Source organism: Trachypithecus francoisi, unplaced genomic scaffold (assembly GCF_009764315.1).
Source record: "Trachypithecus francoisi isolate TF-2019V2 unplaced genomic scaffold, Tfra_2.0 Lachesis_group21, whole genome shotgun sequence".
NCBI lineage: Eukaryota > Metazoa > Chordata > Mammalia > Primates > Cercopithecidae > Trachypithecus > Trachypithecus francoisi.
The window spans coordinates 24,432,428-24,452,219 of NW_022681467.1; the positions used below are offsets into that span (position 1 = coordinate 24,432,428).

The following is a 19,792-nucleotide window of genomic DNA, read 5'->3' on the forward strand; positions in this document are numbered from 1 at the left end:
AACTAGTTTTAGCTTAGCGTAGGCTGGAAGCCCCTGCTGACATCATGATATGGGGATAATGACTGAACATGTGGGTAGGAACTCACATGGCTGACACATGTGTCCCAAGATTGGGAGCTCCTACAGCCCCTGTTGTGGTAAGTGAGCAAAGACTGTGCAGGACCAGTGTTCAACAGTGACCCCATGTGGCATGAGCTGGAACAACAGTGCCAGGGGGCTTTCCCATTACCCTTGCCAATTCTCACAACGGAAAGTAGAACCAAAGCTTTCACATCAAGTTAGCCCCAGTCATTCTAGGGCAGGCACAAACCTCTGAAACTCCAAAACTTTGAGCTCAGATGACCTTGGTTTAGTCAGAAAACACAGGCAGGACCCTCTCCCCCAACCAGGCACCTTGTACATAGAATTGTCAAGTCTAATATCAGCAGAGCTGGAAGAGCCATTAGGAGCTCAGGTCTCCATTTACTGACATAGCAACTGAGATCCAGAAGTGGGAAGAAAGGGACTTCTTGCCTGAGGACACACTGGATTTGTAGCCCACAATTCATGTTGCTACTTCCCAAGCAATGTATGTAGGGACAGGCCAGAACAGGATGCTATTTTTTCAGTGGATGAGTCAGAAGCAGGGGATGAGGTTGTTGGGTGGTAATTATCTCAGCCCTGGTATGCCCCAAGGCTGGATACAAGGGGAGTTTGGGATTGGATGAGGACTGCTGGATCCTGGGTCATGGGTTTAAACTCTATGGATCCTGCTCTGGTTTCCCCTCTTCCCTGCCACAGCCCAAAGCAGCTCCCATCACCCTCTGAGGCATCTGCATCCTTATCACAGACAGCCAAGAGGAGATGGTGGGATGAGTCAGAACTGTCATTATCATCACTGTCCTCGAATCTCAGAGACCATCTCTCTCACAACTTCCTGCCCAGGTGCAAATTCCCTTGGCCGAATTCTTGGTGGATACTTGATCATGGTCCCAGCTTGCCATACCTCTGAGAGGTAGCTCACTCACCGCCCAGTGTTAGAAAGTCCTTCCTTCTGCTGAGCCAAGCTTTCTTCTTGCAACTTCTCCTCATTTGTCCCTATTTTCCTCCCTATCACCCCCATAGAACACACTTCTTCCTTTGCTCTTTGATGGGGTTTTACAGAAACATTACCTAGAAATCCCAACCTGCCAGCCCCCGGCCCGTCCCCTGCCCAACTCTACACTCACCCCATAACCCAGGAGGTCGCTGTTATAATCCCTGTGGAATCTGTCCCTGGAGCTGCTGCTTTGGTGATCTAAGTCACCCACACCCATCAGCATCTCACCTCCATGACCTGCCATTTGTGGGATAATGGCCAGGGCTGGGGTCCAAGATTCTGCAGGGGGAACTACTGGTGATTACAGATAAGTTCTGTCCTAGCCAGTGTCCTTCCTGGCCCTCATGGGGACAGTGAGACTGATGGGCATAGGCAGAGGCTCCCAGGTATAGGGCAGCCCAAGGCAAGGAGATAGATGTGCACTTGGGATGGTTTCCAGGCCCCTTGTCAAAATAAACCCAGTATCACCCCTTCCATGTCCTCAGCTCAAATTCTGTTAAGGTGGAGGCTTCTGTCCCTTATCTGTGATCAGGGATGCTGTGTTATAGTTGTTTGCTTGCATATGTCTCTCCCCCACTGGACTGAGAGCTCCATGAAGGCGAAGGCTGAGTATCCTCCTCTCCGGGTTGCTAGAACCTGGCTAAGGGCCCAGGGCATATTAGGTACTCAGTGAATGTTGGTTGGATGAATGGATGAATCTCCTTCCCCATCCCTCGGCTGGGATATGGAAGGGGGAGCTGATGCTCTGCAGTGTCCTGGGTCCGCCCTCGAGAATCAGCACCCACACCCTGTCAGCTGCTCACGCTCCGACAGTCCACACCCCACCCACCCTATAATCCCTCTCTCTCAAGCTGTCACATTCCAAAGCCTGCCTTTCCTTCTTAACTTTTTCCTTCCACAGAGTGTGAAAGAGGAGGGTGTGTGAGGCCTCTGACATGGGCAGGTAGATGGATCACTGACCACCCACCCCCACGCATTGCCTCTCTGGGTCTGTTTTCTTCTCTGTGAAATGACCCAGAAGGACTCTTATGGTTTGGATAGTTTGTGGTTTGCTGAAGCAAGTGCCTCTGATTACCCGCAAGGACCCTTCTCAGCCCTCCTCCCTACAAGACACCTCCCCCCGCACCTCCACCCCCCACCAAGAGTGTGCTGATGTGAAGACTGTCACATCGCCCCTGGGACATGGTTTTCCTGCACTGGTTTTCCCCCTTCTCTGCCACAGCCCAAAGCAGCTCCCATCACCCTCTGAGGCATCTGCATCCTTATCACAGACGTGCAAGAGGAGGTGGGATGAGTCAGAACTGCCATTATCATCATTATCCTCAAATCTCAGAGACCATCTCTCTCACAACTTCCTGCCCAGACACAAATTCCCTTGGCCAAATTCTTGGTGGATACTGGATTATGGTCCCAGCTTGCCATACCTCTGAGAGGTAGCTCACCCACTGCCCAATGGAGGGGATGGGAGAGGTAACATCTGCTTTGAGACTGCTCCAGTTGACAGTGAACCCAAGGCCCTGAGGACAGAATGGGCAGCCTTTTTTCAGCCCCGGGGGCCTTCACCCTTGGGATATGCAGGGTGAACTCCCAGCCCAGGGCTGAAGGCTCGCCAACCCAAGGGCTGAGGCTGTACCCCCTAGGCACAGCGAAAGGATGTGGTAAGAGTGCTCCCTCCACCTGCCTGTTACCCCAAGCCTCATAGCCCCTCCAGCTTGACTGTTCTCCTCCCCTTCTCCCTCTCACCATCTTCTCGGGGCTTCCTTTCACTCTGCACAGCAACTAGGAGCCTGATTTCGGAGGTACACACTTGAGCTCTCATGCAGGCTTTGCCCCTTGTTGGCTGTGTGGCAAGTGAGTGAGCTCTGAAACTTAGTCTCCTGGTGATAATGAGAGTGATGATCGTACCCGCCTCCTCGGGTTGGGAGGATTCACATAGAGTATTTAGACTGATACCAGGCACATACTAGGTTCTCAGGAAATGTGAGTGTTATCATCATTAGTATTTACACAGGACCTCCTGGCTGCCATTCCAGTGCTCTGCCAATTCCTGCCATCCTGAATCATCTCCTTGTTGGCTGTGTGGCCCTGGATCAGTTATTGGGCCTCTCTGAGGATCTGATTTCCTCCTCTGGAACGTGGCAATAATAATATCTTTCTTCTAGGGCTTTGAGGAGGATTAAGTGAATTAGTAATTATAAATAGGGTAGTGATAAAATGCATCACTTAAACCAGGAAATTCTGAGAGTGAAAGCAGAAGCCATTAATAAACATGCTAGGGCAACAGGCTTCCAAAAGGATGAATGTCTCCCTATTCATCGAGTACATAGCCTAGTGCTGGGTCCGCAGTGATGAGCTCTACAAACAGGGATTTTTTTTTTCTTTGAGACGGAGTCTCGCTCTGTCGCCCAGGCTGGAGTGCAGTGGCACGATCTCGGCTCACTGCAAGCTCTGCCTCCCAGGTTCATGCCATTCTCCTGCCTCAGCCTCCCGAGTAGCTTGGACTACAGGCGCCCACCACCATGCCCGGCTAATTTTCTGTATTTTTAGTAGTGATGGAGTTTCACCGTGTTAGCCAGGATGGTCTCAATCTCCTGACCTCGTGATCCGCTTGCCTCAGCCTCCCAAAGTGCTGTGATTACAGGCGTGAGCCACTGCGCCTGGCTTACAAACAGGGATTTTTACATCATCACCTCCTTTCCCCACATCTCCCTCATCACTTTGGTCCTCCTCTCCCCAGTTCCTACATGCACCGGGTTTCTTGTTATTCTCCCCTCTTTGTCTCTTGCTTAAGTGACTGCATGGCCCCAACAGCCTCAGAGTTTTTCAGCTCATCCTGTTCAATCCATCCCATCACTATGGAGAAACTGAGATTCAGAGACGGGAAGGGACTTTCCTGAGTGTCAGCATGTCATTTTCCCTGCTCAATTACCATGGAATCTACAACCATCTTGTAGGCATTCAAGGTCCTTGACAGGCCCTGCCCATCACTTCTGGCCCTCTGACCTCCTCGCCTCCTCCCCATCTCACTTGCTCACCAGCTGGCCCCAGAGCTCCACCTAAGAAAGGGAAGTGTCCATGTGCAGAACATTGCTTCCTGCCCACTTAGCTCTCCACCCATCCCCACCCCAAGGCCTAGCTCATCCATCTTCCTTCTCCTGCCCTTGGGTGACACCAGAGAGCTGAGTGATATAATCCTCCCCAATGCTTTGTCTCAGCCCAGTGGGGTTGAGCCCTGGAAGCTCTGTTGAAGCCAGCAGCATCTCCCAGACTCTGGACTAAGCATAATTGGTTTTTAATGGGCCCCATTATGATCCTATGCTTAGTACGCATCATGGGCACCTGAACTCCATGACTAAATGATTAACTGGGAGTTGCTTGGGGACTTTCTGGGGCCACTGCCCCATTTCCCTTTCCTTCCTGGTATTATTGGAAGCTGCTGGTCTCTCTCTCACCAAGAGGCAGTGACGCATCAACTCCAGCCCAATGTCCCAGCCAGAGCCAGCCTCACACACAGTTTTCCACTCAATTCTTGGAATCTCTGAGCTGAAAGACGATTATAATTTAATCATGGCAAAAGGGTCTCACCTCCTTTGCCAACTGATCAACTGGTACTTGAAGAACTGGGTTGAGCATTCTAGGGCCACATCCAGGCTCCAGAGGGAAGAACTCTGGGGTCAACTAGGGATGCCCACCATGGACGGAGTGAGGGAGGGGGAATAGGAGGAGCTCCAGGAAGATGAATACACTTTCCATCTAGGATCTGATGTCTCAGCCATTCAGGCACAGAGCATGTAGTAGGCATGACCTACTGCTCTGATAAGCAGATCCTCCCAAGAAGCCAAGAGGACCCAGAAGACCCAGGGAATTGAATCCAACCCAACACATAGTCCGTTTACATAGGTATGACAACTTCGATGCTGACATTTCACAGACAGAGAAACAGAGATTCAGAGAGAGGAACCCAGCAAGTTAGTTACAGACCTGACAAAAGGCATCATCATCAACTTTTTTCCTTCCTCAGCAATTAACCTTGGCACTGTTAAGTTTAAGTCTGATAGGTTATCAAAGGCCCAGAGAAGAGGGATCGTCTAGGTGAGCCTTGAGAAGCAGATCTTGGAGGAACAAAGGCAATCCCTTCTGTACCAGGGCCATCAGGGAGGCAACCCCAGCTCTGGAAACAGGCAGTCTGGACTGTGAGCTGGGTTGGCAAGGCCTGGTCTTCAGGAGAACAGACCTATCCTAGGAGCCTGAAGGGCCCAACATGTCCAGCAATGCTGTTAACTGCCAGGAGGAAATATGAAGAGGGAGCTAGACTATGATGAGGAAATTAAAATATCTGCCTTTGAAAGTTAAAAAAAAAATAGTTGATTGATGAAACTGTCACATAATGCTGAACAATTAAAACTGGCAGACACAGACTCAGACAAGCCCCTTGAATACCTGAGTGTAGGACCCCCGATTCTGCTGACTTGCTCATTACTGGGCCCCAGCATCTAACAGAAAATTTCTTGAGGGGGAGTTTGCCGCTCACTATATTGAGGTCATGGGGGACACGTTTTCTTTTTTTCTTTTTCTTCAGACAGGGTCTCACTCTGTTGCCCAGGCTGCAGTGCAGTGGCGCCATCTTGGCTCACTGTAGCCTCGACCCCCTGAGCTCAAGCGATCCTCTCACCTCAGCCTCCCAAGTAGCTGGGACTTCAGGTGTCCACCACCATGCCCAGCTAATTGTTGTATTTTTTTTTGTAGAGATGGGGTTTGCCACATTGCCCAGGCTGGTTTCGAACTCCTGAGCTCCATAATTCCACTCCCAACTCAGCCTCCAAAAATGCTGAGATTAGAGGCGTGAGCCACTGTGCCCGACCCACATTTTCTGAGTCCACTGTTTAAAAGTCCCCACTTGAGATGTGTGGTGGGAGAACAGCACACATGGTCTCACCAACTCCTCACAGCAGGGCTGTGAGATAATTTGCATTATAATCCCCATTACACAGATCAGAAAACAGAGGTACCAAAGGCAAATTTTCTTGCTTAAGGTCATATAGCTCTTCACTTCAGCCAGAGCTGCTCTTGCCAAGTGCTTGGGGTGGGAATCAGGTGAGGATGCAGCCTGTGGGGGCCTCTCACTCCTTCCTACCCAGGCCACAATTCCCAACTATGCCCAGAAAAGTCTCTGGATCCATAGAATGTGCATGGGGTGCAAGAAGATTTTCTTTCTTCTGCCCCTGCCGTCCTGTGCCCGCCTCCTTCAGTCCTGTGAGGCACAGGGGTGAGACCTGGCCCCAGCCCAGAAGACAGCGCTTGAGCCAGCCTCTGCCATGGACTTGCTGGGTGGCCTAGGGCTGGTTTTTTCGTCCTGGGCCTCATGAACACACATGAAGAGTTCATGTGTTCACGGTGGGCCGTCCAGCTATAAAACCCTAACAATCAATGATCAAATGTCATCCCACAGACCCGTGTTTCTTGAAGTCCCTCTCATATGCCCTGGTGCCCCAAGGCCCCAGGCTCTGCCCACTCACCTGCCATGCGATGGCCAGCTGGACTCCTATGTTCCTCCCCACAGTGGTGTGTGCACCGTCAGGGCAATGTGGCGTGTCACAGCAGCCAGCCAGACCAATTTTAACAAGGAAAACCTTGGGACACTCCTAGGCTGGAAAGTCAGAATTCAAAAGAGGAGGCGTGGCCCTCCACCCTAGCAGTGACACCCACGAGACACAAAATCATCCTGTAATTGCACCTAGAGGGGTTCACTGTGGAATTGGCTCCATCCAAGAGATCTTGGAAACATGGAGTTGCAAGTGGGACTGTGGAGAAACTGAGGCTCAGAAAGGTCACAAGGCTGGCAAGAAACAGAACGGGGAAGGAGAGAAGAGTGGGAGGGAACTAGGATTTATGGTTGACTATTCTTAGCCTTCACAACAACCCTCAGATGAGAAAAAGTAGGCCCAGCGCGAGGACCCCAAGGTACATGGTTACACGCTGCAGAGCTGGGTCAGTCTGGGGCTCCCTCTGCCCTCCTGGGTGAGACCAGAAGATTCCTGGGCCTACAGCTCCTCTCTGTTCTGCAGGCATCTAAAGAGGCAGAGGTCCATGATCCTCCTTCAGGGCCACTAGACTCCCCTAGTGGACACTAGATTCTTGAGAGGCGGTAGATAACAAAAAGGGGAGGGCTGGTTCTGATTCAGAAGCTAGGCCCATCTGCCCTGACTTTGTGAGTGGTCTCCAGCCAGGAGCTTAGAGGCCTGGTGGCCATGGGTGTCCTGTGACATTGGGCAAGACCTCTCCCCTCCTGGAACCCTGGTGTTTCTACCTATAAACTAAAGGGACTGGACTCTATTATTCTTCAGGGCCATTCCAGCTCAAAGTCTAAGATTCTGGGCTTGAAGATGCTAGAATTCAAGGCATCTGAAGTCTTTTGTGTAATGAAATAGAGGGGATTTTATTCTCATGGGAGCTGGTGGGGTAGGTTTCTTTTTGCTGGAGAAATGCTTTGATGGATGACTTGGGGCTATCGGAGGCTGGATGTGGCCTGGGCCAGTGAGGAATGGGAAGTGGGAGGGGGTATAATTGAGGGAAAGAGACAAGGAGGAGCAAGGAGACGACTGCTGAGCACAGTATGATGAGGCCGCTCCCTGGGATCACCCCAATATTCAGGAAACTGCATAAAAACCCCAAAGTGTTTGATGTGGTTGGATTTCTTACAGAAAGTGGCAAAGAGGCTGAGTTCTGCTTCCTGGTTTGACGCAGATCAAGCATCTTTAATGGGCTGTCTGCAGGCCCACGTAGCCTTATAATTACTGACATCTGGCACCAGCCCAGGGCAGCTCCTTCCTCAACATCCTGTAGGCTGCTGCTCTGCAGACCCCAGGCCCTGCTGAAGCTGCTTTTCTGCCCATGCAGGGTCAGGCTCCTCCCCACTAATGATGGTCTTATTCAGGGCCCTTTTATCTTTCATCCTGGGCTTGCTTGGACGGGAGCTCCCAGAAGACAGGGCATCAAAATCACTCCCTGCCCTGCTCCTCGCGACCCCAAATAATGATTCATATGCCTCAGTTTTTTTTTGAGACAGGGTCTTGCTCTGTCACCCAGGGTGGAGTGCAGCTCAGTGCAACCTCTGCCTCCCGGGTTCAAGCGATTCTCCTGCCTCAGCCTCCTGAGTATCTGGGACTATAGGCGTGTGCCACCATGCCCTGCTAATTTTTTGTGTATTTAAAGTAGAGACAGTGTTTCACCATGTTGGCCAGGCTGGTCTCAAACTTCTGACCTCAGATGATCTGCCCACCTCAGCCTCCTAAAGTGCTGAGATTACAAGTGTGAGCCACCGCACCTGGCCCATACTCAGTTTAGAAGTGAGCATCATAGCCTGGCAGTAGAGTCCTGGGTTCTGTTATCTCCGGTCCAAACTGGCTGTGTGACCTTCAGCAGGTCGCTTACCTTCTTTGGGCCTTATTGCCTTCATCTGTAAAACAAGGGTGTGAACTAGGTGTTACCAGTTCCAACGTTCTCTGATTCTGATGATCAGGATAGAGATGACAGGAGCCAAAGCCTTGGGCAGCTCAGGGTACCCCAATGCCAGGCATAAAGTGGGTGCTTCACAAATTAAAATCTGTGCCTGGTGCATAATCAGATGCTTTAAAAGCAGTTTAATTGTTCTTCTGGCTATAAAGATAATACACACTCAGGTACAAAAATTCAAGCAATACAGGGAATGAAGAAAGCATACATGCATATTGCTGCATACGCATGGCAATAAATTTACATGAACCGCATCGTACACAGAAGCCGTCTTGTAACCTGTCCTTTTTGCTTGACCAAATATGGTGCTCCCTTTTCTTTTCTTCTCTTTTTTTTTTTTTTTGAGACAGAGTCTCGCTCTGTCACCCAAGCTGGAGTGCCGTGGCTTGATCTCGGCTCACTGCAAGCTCCGCCTCCCGGGGTCACACCGTTCTCCTGCCTCAGCCTCCCGAGTAGCTGGGACTACAGGCCCCCGCCACCATGCCCAGCTAATTTTTTTATTTTTATTTTTAGTAGAGATGGGTTTCACCATAGCCAGGATGCTCTCAATCTCCAGACCTTGTGATCCACCTGCCTTGGCCTCCCAAAGTGCTGGGATTACAGCTTTTTAAATCATAGAGTATAGCTATGCATTGTCATTATTAGACGTCATCTCTTGTGTGAATTTACATAATTTTACTAACCCCTCTTAAATTTACAGGAATTTAGGTCATTTCTACTTTTTTGTCCTTATAAAGAAATATAACTTTTTGCATGTATTTTTGTGTGCTTCTATGATGCGACAATTTCTGCAAAGTGAAATTGTTGAGGTGAACCCACTCTTCAAGGCAGCAGTTCCATGTGCAGGAATTTGTCCGACAGATGGATCAAAAAGCGTGGAAAGATTTAAGGACAAGGATATTTATTGCAACATTAATTATAACAGAAAGAGTGAAAACTCTCCTGTCTTCATTAGTGGGATAAATGATGATCTATCCATGTAATAAAATACTATGTAGTTATTTAAGAAGTGGAGGCGGACTGATACACGTTGATGTGAAACAGTCTCCTAGGTACATTGCCAAGTTAAAAACAAAAAGTAAGGTGAAAAAAAGAAGAGGTGGTAGAAACGAGAAGTCAGGGAGAAACCTAATTTTTGAACTCTTAGAAATGTTTGACTGTGGGTATATACTACCTTTCAAAAACATCATTATTATTATTTTTTAAAATAACAAGCCAGGCATGGTGATGCGCACCTGTAGTCCCAGCTACTTGGGAGGCTGAGGTGGGAAGATACGTTGAGCCCAGTTTGGGTCCAGCCTGGGTAACGTAGCAAGACTGTCTCTAAAAACAAATAAACAAGCAAAATTATGGTATATTTTGCCAAATTTCCCCTAGATACATATGTATTCTCAAACCACCATTTTTATTCTGTTTCATTCCTGGTTCCAAAGGCCCTGTAGCTTCTCACTGCCAACAAGGTCCCAAGTTCAAACTCTTTATGGTGGCCTTCAATGCCTTTGCAAACAATTTTTTTTTTTTTTTTTTGAGATGGTGTTTCACTCTTGTTCCCTAGGCTAGAGTGCAGTGGTGCGATCTTGGCTCACTGCAATCTCTGCCTCCCTAGTTCAAATGATTCTCCTGTCTCAGTCTCCCATTACATGCATGTGCTACCATGCCCAGCTAATTTTTGTATTTTAGTAGAGACAGGGTTTCACCATGTTGGCCAGGCTGGTCTCGAACTCCTAACCTAAAGTGATCTGCCCGCCTTGGCTTCCCAAAGTGCTGGGATTACAGGTGTGAGCCACCATGCTCAGCCAGCAATACAATCTTAATTTATCCCAAGTCTCTTTGTTTCTCTTCATGAATACTTGGCCTCACACAGGCTCAGCAGCAGCCCCCAGAATACCCCCAACTCCACCATGGCATGAAGATGCTGAACAAGCTACTTCCAGAAATCATGTTCTTCTGTCCTATGTGCTCAAGTAGGAGACCACAGCCAACAGTCAGATTCATGAATCTAGAGTTTAGTGGGTTCCTGGCATGTAGAAGATGCTCAGTGTATGACTGTTTAGATGAGTTATCTGTATTTAGATGATTTGCCTAAGATCTTGGCTCTGGAGTCAAACTGCCTTGGTCAAATTTCAGCTTCATCACTCAGTTCCGTATTGGCAAATAAGTTAACCTTTTTCGGCCTCTGTTTTCTTATGTGTAATGTGTGGATAAAAGTAGTGCCTACCTCATAGGGTTGTTGTAAAAATTAAATGTGAATATATGTAAAGCACTTAGAACACTGCCTGGCACACACCCAATAAGTATTAGTTGTAATTATTTTTACTTTCTTCTTTTTATTTTCTGTATTGCTTTACTTTTCTATACAAATCTGTATTATCTTTAAAGTCGGGAAAAAAATAAAAAATTTCTCATTCATTTTGCCCCTTTTTCCCATCCTAAAAACTGAATTCCAGCTCCACGTTCTTCCAGGAAGCCTGATTGCCATAGTCTCCAGGGGTCTTGCCAGCTTGGAGCTCCTGGGCACGTCCATCATCTGTCCATCTGTCTGTCTGTCCGTCCACGCACTGCACACTGCAGTGGCTTGTTTCCTTCCCACTGCAGCCTCCTTGATGAGGATGTCTTGAGGGATTCAGGTCTCTCTGTCCTCTCATCTGCTCCCCAGCACCAAGCCCTAAATCCAACGAAGAGGAGGTCGTGCTAAAGCACCCTGTCCTTTGGGGAGGGGTTCAGAGAAATAAGAGTCTCTTGGGGAGTGAGGATGGAAGAGAGGCTTTCTCCAGGGAGCCAAGCACAAACGCCTGGGCAGGGCCCCACCCCTTTGATCAGTGATAAGTTGTTCACATGCTTAAGACACCAGTAAAGTATGGGTACCAAACAATTTTTTTTTTTTTTTTTTTTGAGACAGGGTCTTCTTGTCTCCCAGGCTGGAGTGCAGTGGTGTGATCTTGGCTCACTGCAACCTCCGCCTCCTGGGTTCAAGCAATTTGATTCTCCCGCTTCAGCCTCTGAGTAGCCAGGATTACAGGCGTGCACCACCACGTCCAGCCAATTTTTTTTGTTTTTAGTAGAGACGGGGTTTCACTATGTTGGCCAGGTTGGTCTCAAACCCTGGCCTCAAGGGATCTGCCCAAAGTGATGGGATAACAGGCTTGAGCCACTGTGCCTGGCCTGAATTTAAAAAAATACTTTACCAGCACTTTGGGAGGCCGAGGCGGGCAGATCACCAGGTCAGGAGATCCATACCATCCTGGCTAATACAGTGAAACCTCATTTCTACTAAAAATACAAAAAATTAGCTGGGCGTGGTGGCGTGTTCCTGTAATCCCAGCTACTCGGGAGGCTGAGGCAGGGGAATTGTTTGAACCCGGGAGGCTGAGGTGGCAGTGAGCCGAGATCACACCACTGCATGGCAGCCTGAGAGAGAGAATAAGACCCTGTCTCAAAAAAAAGAAAAGAAAGACCCTTGAGCCAGAATCTGCATTTTAACAGTTCCTTGGGTGCTCTATCTACATCAGTGGTCCCTAAAGGGCGATCCAGGGTCCTCAAGACTCTTTTAGGGAATTTTTATAATGCTACTATTAAGGTTTTGTTTGTTTTTTGCCTGTTTAACTCTCATCTTCTCCTGAATATACAGTGGAATTTTCCAGAGGCTCCATGATATGTAATGTTTAAAAAATTGAATGCAAAAGCAGCTATAAGAATCCAGCTGTTCTCTATTAAGCCTTCCAAATGGAACTAAATAGTTAAAGAAATTTGCAAAAAAAGTTTTTATCTAAAACAATGCCACTCTTACTAATGCTATTTTTGTTCTTGGACAGTACAATTATTTTTCATAAATACATGTTGTTTGTGTTAAGCTGCAATAGGTTTTTCAGTTTCTAAGTGAATTAATGCATACATTTTTGTAAGTTTCTCATTGTTAGCTTCCAAATCAGTAAATATCTATAGATATAACCCACATAAGCAAGTGCTCTTTGGAATCTCAATAATGTTTAAAAGTGTAAAGGGGTCTTGAGCCCCAAATGATTGAGAACTGCTGGCCTAGAGTGCACTTCCCCTCTAGGATTCCAGGTCTGTTCCTTAAGAGAAAACTTCAGACTGACCCAAATCACAGGGGAGGGGGCCTGAGGCTATGGACTCAAGTAAAGATGAGGCTGCTGGCCAGAAAAATCCAGAGCAGCTATGCTCTGTGGGTGGCACCCCGGGCCTCTCTGCCGCTTGGAACCCTCATTTACAGAGCCCTATGGGTCCAGCAACCACAGACCTGGTACTGCCCATGGGTGAGTTCCAAGGTCCAAGTAATCAGCTGGACACAGGATTCCCTGTGCACTCTGGCTGGGAGTCACCTGTGTTGTTTTGGGAATTCATCCTCACAAGACAATGAGTTAGAACAACTATCGCAGCTAGACCTGGACTGGTCGGGCAACAGGGTGTCCCTTCCCCTCTCTGGGCCTCTGTTTACCTGGATATAAAAGGGAAGACGATACTGCTCTCTCACCCTTGGGTGAAGTCATCGGTCAGCTAATAAAAGACTGTGAAGCTCTAACTCACCTCTACATCACCTCATCCTGAGGGCCATGCCTGTAGCCGGTGACATAGGTGATAGGCAGCTGGCGTTCAAGCTCTTGCAGGGAGGTGCTCACCCAGTCGGAAGGCAAGATGCTCTAGTACTGTCATCAGCAGACCTTCGTCCTTGCCCACCTTATGTAGGCCAGAGCTGTGCGGCAAGCCTGGAGGTAAGAGGTGGCCTCAACCCTGTCACCTGTGTCCTATTGTGGCCCCATCTGCCTTTCCATATATCACACATTGTTAGCACCTACAAGTGGCTCTGAAGCTGCAAAGACCGCAGAGCTCACTGTGTCACTGCTTTAGATGCTCAGGAATCACCTCACTTATTATCTCTTCATTCATGTCATCTATTCTGCATTCATTCATTCCTGTCAAAACTTATTCAGCAAATACTTCTTCATGCCCACTAAAGGCAGAATCACTGTGGAACTTACTGAGATGTCAGTGGTTCTGACACTTTGTCTATCAACGTCTCAGTGTCATCTGATTCTAGATCATCCCCTTGGTTCAGTTCGGCTCAGTCACTGTGATGAGGATAGTGTTTTTGAAATATTTTCAGCCATGTTTCCGGTAAATTATGTTGCCCTGAGGTTCCCCACCCACTGAAGCCAAGAGTCTCTGTGCTTCAGGGAAAGGGCACAGGAGACTAATTATAATAAGTCATCATCCAGCACGGACTGCCCAATCAGGTTTTTTGGTTTCTGTTTTGTTTTGTTTAGTCCTTCATAAGACAATGTTGTTTTTAAAGCTAGGCTTTGCCAAGAAAGGGTTTAGTAAACTCTTTTAGTTTCCATTAACTATCAGGATCCAGGCTTAATGAATCATAGCTCATTGTAGCCTGGATCTCCTGGGCTCAAGTGATTCTCCCACCTCAGCCTTCCGAGTAGCTGGGAGTACAGGCATGTGCCACTATGTCTGGCTAATTTTTATTGTATTTTATTGTTTGTAGAGGCAGGGTCTCACGCTGTGTTGCCCAGGCTTGTCTCAAACTCTTGGCCTCAAGTGGTCCTCCTGCCTCGATCTCCCCAGTTGTTGGGATTACAGGCATGAACCACTGCACCTGGCCTCGATATACCATTTCAGGGAAGTCTTTTCTACCAGGGCACTGAGGGGAGCCTATCTCTGCTGAGTAGGGGGAAGAGAAGTGAGACCAAGGAAGGAGAAGCCTGTAGATTCTCTATCTGGTTTCACCTTTCCGGGGCAAATTTCCATAGTTTCAGGGAAAGGCCAAAATTAAAGGGCCTTTGCCAACCAACCTATGGTAGGAAGAAAATCAGAATGGTGGTTGCCTTTGGGGGTAGTTAGAGACAGAGATTGGAAAGGGGCATGAGGGGAGTTTCTGGAGTGACCATTTGTTCTATATCTTGATTGGAATATTGGTTACATAGGCGTTTATTAAAATGCAGCAAATGTACACTTTAGATTTGTATATCTCATTATATGTGAATTTAACACCAAGAAAAAAAAAAACTGTAAACTGTATATCTCATTATATGTGAATTTAACACCAAGAAAAAAAAACTGTAAACAAACAAACAAAAAAAACTGTAAACAAACTCTAGTTAACCATAGGCATGCTGAAGTATTTAGAAGGAAGTGTACCAATGTCTGCAATTGACTTTGAAATGCACCAAAAATTACTTGGTTGGATGGATGTGTGGATGGACGAATGGACGGATGGAAGAGTGATAAAATAAGCTTAGTAAAATGTTAATGGTAGGATCCTAGGTGATGGGCATATGGCGTTCACTATGAAATTCTTTTAACTTTGCTCTCTGTTTGAAATTTTTCATAATAAAATGAAAAAAGGGTTTTTGCTTCATGTAGCATCATGTTGTTCAGCTGTCCAGTTCTTTTTATTGTTATTTCAATATTTTTTTAAAGAAACAAGGTCTATGCTATGCTTCCCAGGCTGGACTCGAACTCCTGGGCTCAAGAGATCCTTCCATGTCAACCTCCTGAGTAGCTGGGACTACAGGCGTACGCCACTGCACATGGCTTGCAGACTCTTTTGAATGCCTTTGCTGTATTTTGCAAATTTCCAGCCTCAATAGTCTCACCATCCAAAGCCAGAACACAGAAAACTCAAAGCCTAGCCTCCCTGGTAGGTAGGATGCAGGCCTGCCACATGCACTCATCAGATCAAACCCAGGCAAGCAAGACTCCAGCTCAGAAGTGTGCAATTGGATGGCATGGATTACTTGCAGGAAGCAGGTCTGTTGGCATGGCTGGTGGCAGAGACCAGCTTCCATGGGGATTATGGTTTACTAGTAGCTGCAGGATGAGTTCCTGCCCCAGAGGAGCATTGGCAGAGCAGGGGTAGGAGCGTTGGTAGCAGCTTCTATTTCCTCGTCAAGCTGGTTCTGAGGTTCCGGATCTTATTCCTGGAAGCTGAGTCCTCCTGATGATTCTGCGGGTCCTCCTTTATCCTTTTAAAAATGCATTTTTGCAGAGAGAGGAACTTGAGAGGTAGGACTGAAACAAGCCTCCTGTCCATGGCAGGTAGGGATCCAGAAGTTCCCATATGGTCAAGGGAGGGGAATGGAGATGCTGAAAGAACGTGTTAAATGGCTGTAGCCTGGAGTTGGCACAGAAGCCATGGAAAGTGAGGACTTCTCAGCTGGAGGCACAGGGCAGGGACCACAGCCTCCAGCGCTGGGAGCCAGCACCACATCCAGAAGGCCAGATGTGATCAGACACACATCAACTGTCACCAATCAAGGACCAGGCCAAACCAGACAAGTCTATAAACAGAGAACATGTGGGTCCCAACCTCCCTCATAGAAGCTCCCATTCCAGGCTCCCTAGATGCAATCCTGGAGGAGAACAGAAGGAGGAAGAGTCTGAGAGATTAAGCACTTACTCAGCAGGGGCTGGATTATAATTACAAGACGGCTTGGACTGGAAGAGTCTAAGGTATGATTGACACAAGTTTAAAATGTGTTTCTTTTCTGGAGCCCAGTAGGACCAGGGCTAATAAAGATTAGTTCAGTGATTAAAAATAAAGTCATCTTTTCATTACCCACTGGAGAACTGCAGTGCTACCATTTACTATGCACTTTCTATGTGTCAGGAGCTGCTCTAATTTGCATCTTACCTACTACTAGGCACCAGTGTTGTTCCCACTTTGCTGAAGGGAAAACTGAGGCTCAGAAAGAACACACATACTTCTCAAGTTCACAAAGTTGATAATGAATGGAGTCAAAATTTGAACCCAGAGAATCTGAGTTTAGTATCTAGTTTCTTAACCATGGTACTAGCACTAAAATGGGCAAGGATGGGCATGGTAGAAACACAAGGAGGTTGCCATGCTCTAGCTTTGCTGCTCCAGTTATCACTTTGTTCAAGATTCTGCACTTCATTTGGCCAACCACCAAGCCTATGTTAGTGCCTATGTGGGCAAGTCATTGTGGAAGAGTAAGGAATTAGACCTGATCCTGCTACCAGGCATTACTTTGCTCTGAATCTTTTCATTCATTCATTCATTCATTCATTCATCCAGATGATAATTGTGGGGAAGAGGGAAGGATTAAAAATGAATAAGACACAGTTCCTAGCCTTAAAGGAACTCACTATCTATAAGAAAGAAAAACAAACACACCAAAGTGACAGCCCATGGTAGAAGCGGATGATTCCTAAGAAATACATTAACAGAGAGCTGTGATAGCTCAGAGCTGGGAGAGGACATTTCCAGCAAAACTTTCCTGGGAAAAAGAATGAAAGTAATTTAATTCTGTTGGGAGAAGGATGTACTTCTTGTAAATTCTAAGCGTTTTTTAAGGAAATCAGTTGAAAAAAATATTGTTACAATCGAATCCCCAGTCTTTCCTGTGCTTAAAGAATGTTTCAAACTCTCAAGGGAGATGAACAAGGAAGAAAAAGATGAAATGGTTAGGAGTGATAATCTTCCAGCTCTGACTGTGTCCCAGCCAGTACAGCCTGGCTCATCCTCAGGCCAGTCACTCCAGAAAGCCAGACATGAATGCCGCTCCCTAAAACACAAAAATGCCTGACCAAGAGCTTTGCAGAACAGAGGAGTAAAAGGGGCTTCCAGGTATAGATATTGGCGTGAACACCTGCTGTTAGTTTCTGAAACCTCACCAGTATGGCAAGAAGGACTGGGAGCATCAAAGAGAAAGTAACGGCAACAAAACCTCGAAAGCTCAAAAGCAGGGAGAAGACAGGTAAATAATGAGCAGATCTGGGAAAAACAAAAAACAAAAAACGAGTTCTTACCTGGCAATGAGAAATCCAGGCAGTGGTGAAAACCAACCCAATCTTCCTTTGCAGCAAGCCGAAAAGCTCTGGAATTTGACAGATGCCTCCGTAGATGGAGGTTGGGATGGAGGGGCTTGTGTAAGAAAATAAGAATTGAGAGCTTATTTATGAAGTATTGGGTCCCAGGTCCCCTCCACACTCTGTGAACTGAATCACTGCCCCTCCCCTGGCCCAACAGAAGTCTGCGACTTTGTTCTTCAGTGAGAGTAAAAGAGAGGGTCTCTGGGCCAAAGCACAGCAAGCTCAGCTGAGGTCTCGGGCCTATGCTGAAAATGGCGCATTCAAGGGACATTTGTCTACTGGATGCTGAGACACTGGCCCACCCACCTCCACCTGCCCACGTGCTCCACCATGACGCCGGCAGCCAGGAGGAAACAGTGCTCACGAATCTGTCAGCTCCAAAGGAGAGACTTAAAGATACTGACATGCGAGTTTCCTCAGCTCCACAGCCCTGTGTAGTCACCCTACAAGGTCACCCTCAAGCACACACTCCGAACTTCCAGTTTTTTATTTGTTTGCTTGTTGATGTTTGAGAAAGGGTCTCACTCTGTTGCCCAGGCTGGAGTCCAGTGGTGCCATCTCAGCTCACTGTCACCTCGACCTTCCTGGGCTCAAGTGATCCTCCCACCTCAGCCTCCTGAAGAGCTGGGACCACAGACACACACCACCACACTTGGCTAATTTAAAAATGTTTTGTAGGCCGGGCGCGGTGGCTCAAGCCTGTAATCCCAGCACTTTGGGAGGCCGAGACGGGTGGATCACGAGGTCAGCAGATCGAGACCATCCTGGCTAACACGGTGAAACCCCGTCTCTACTAAAAAATACAAAAAACTAGCCGGGCGAGGTGGCGGGCGCCTGTAGTCCCAGCTACTCGGGAGGCTGAGGCAGGAGAATGGGGTAAACCCGGGAGGCGGAGCTTGCAGTGAGCTGAGATCGGGTCACTGCACTCCAGCCCGGGTGACAGAGCGAGACTCCGTCTCAAAAAAAAAAAAAAGGTTTTGTAAAGATCGGGGTCTCACTATGTTGCCCATGCTGGTCTTAAATTTAGTCTCAAGCAATCCTGCCTCAGCTTCCCAAAGCATTGGTATTACAGGCGTGAGCCACCACACCCAGCCCCAATCAGTTTTTTTAGCCCCTCCTTTTAAATATGAGCAGAAAAGATTTGCCAGACATCTAAAGAAAATTTCTAACATGAAACAGAAAGGAAAAAAAATAAACATACTAAAATAAGAAGCTCAGAGGAAACAGCTTATTTGAGGAGAAGAACATTCAGGAAAATAAACTATTCTTGATGTTTTCAGAGCTGTGAAAAAATATCGCAACCATAAAACAAGAGCAGGATATGATACAAAAAAGAAACATCCAAACCAAAAAAAGCTCTAGAAATTTACAAATATGATAGTGGAAATAAAAATATCTCAAAGTATACAGATAGGACAATAAAGCTGAAGATACTGCTCAGCAAGTTGTTTAAAAAGAAAACCAAGGATGTCCAAGAGAGAAAAAGATGATCAGAAGGCCAATTGATATTAACATTGATGTGATCAGAAGGCCAATTGATATTAACACTGATGCAACCCATCAACCTTATGCACATTTCCCCAGATTTTACTCCTGCAGATGCGTGTGTGTTTATTTGTATGCAAATATTATTACATGTGTAAGTTTGTCCACCACAGCCAATGTATAAAACAACCCCATCACTAAAAGGTTCCCTTATGTTCTTTTTTTTTTGAGATGGAGTCTCACTCTGTCGCCCAGGCTGGAGTACAGTGGCCTGATCTCGGCTCACTGCAAGCTCCGCCTCCTGGGTTCACACCATTCTCCTGCCTCAGCCTCCCTAGTAGCTGGGACTACAGGTGCCCGCCACCATGCCTGGCTAATTTTTTGTATTTTTAGTAGAGATGGGGTTTCACCGTGTTAGCCAGGATGGTCTCGATCTCCTGACCTCATGATCCACCTGCCTCAGCCTCCCAAAGTGCTGGGATTACAGGCGTGAGCCACACCGCACCCGGCCTCTTAGGTTATTTTATAACCACATCAACTTCACCAACTTCTGCCCCACACTCCCTCTGTCCTACTGGCAACCACTAGGCTGTTCTTCATTTCTATAATTTTTGTCATTTCAAGAATGTTATATAAATAGAAACATACAGTATGTAACTTTTTAGGGTTAACTTTTTTTTCCTACACAGTGTAACTCCTATGGGATTCTTCCAATTGTTATATGTATTAATAGTTTCTTCCAAATGCTGGCCAGGATGCAGAGAACCAGGATCAGTCATGCATTTCAGGTGAGAATATAAAATAATACAGCGTCTCTGGAAACAGTTTGACAGTTTCTTACAAAACGAAACATAC

The 19,792-nt window shown here is 47.2% G+C and overlaps 1 protein-coding gene across 1 annotated transcript in view; it reads right to left on the reverse strand.

The window, feature by feature from the left end:
- TGM6 (transglutaminase 6) overlaps window positions 1-6,694 on the reverse strand; it is a 55,793-nt gene extending 49,099 nt beyond the window's left edge. The window contains exon 1 of the mRNA XM_033185908.1: window positions 6,595-6,694. Within this exon, the coding sequence (XP_033041799.1) occupies window positions 6,595-6,601 (7 nt within the window). The 5' untranslated portion in view covers window positions 6,602-6,694. The remainder of the gene's footprint in view (window positions 1-6,594) is intronic.
- Window positions 6,695-19,792: the final 13,098 nt, after the last annotated feature.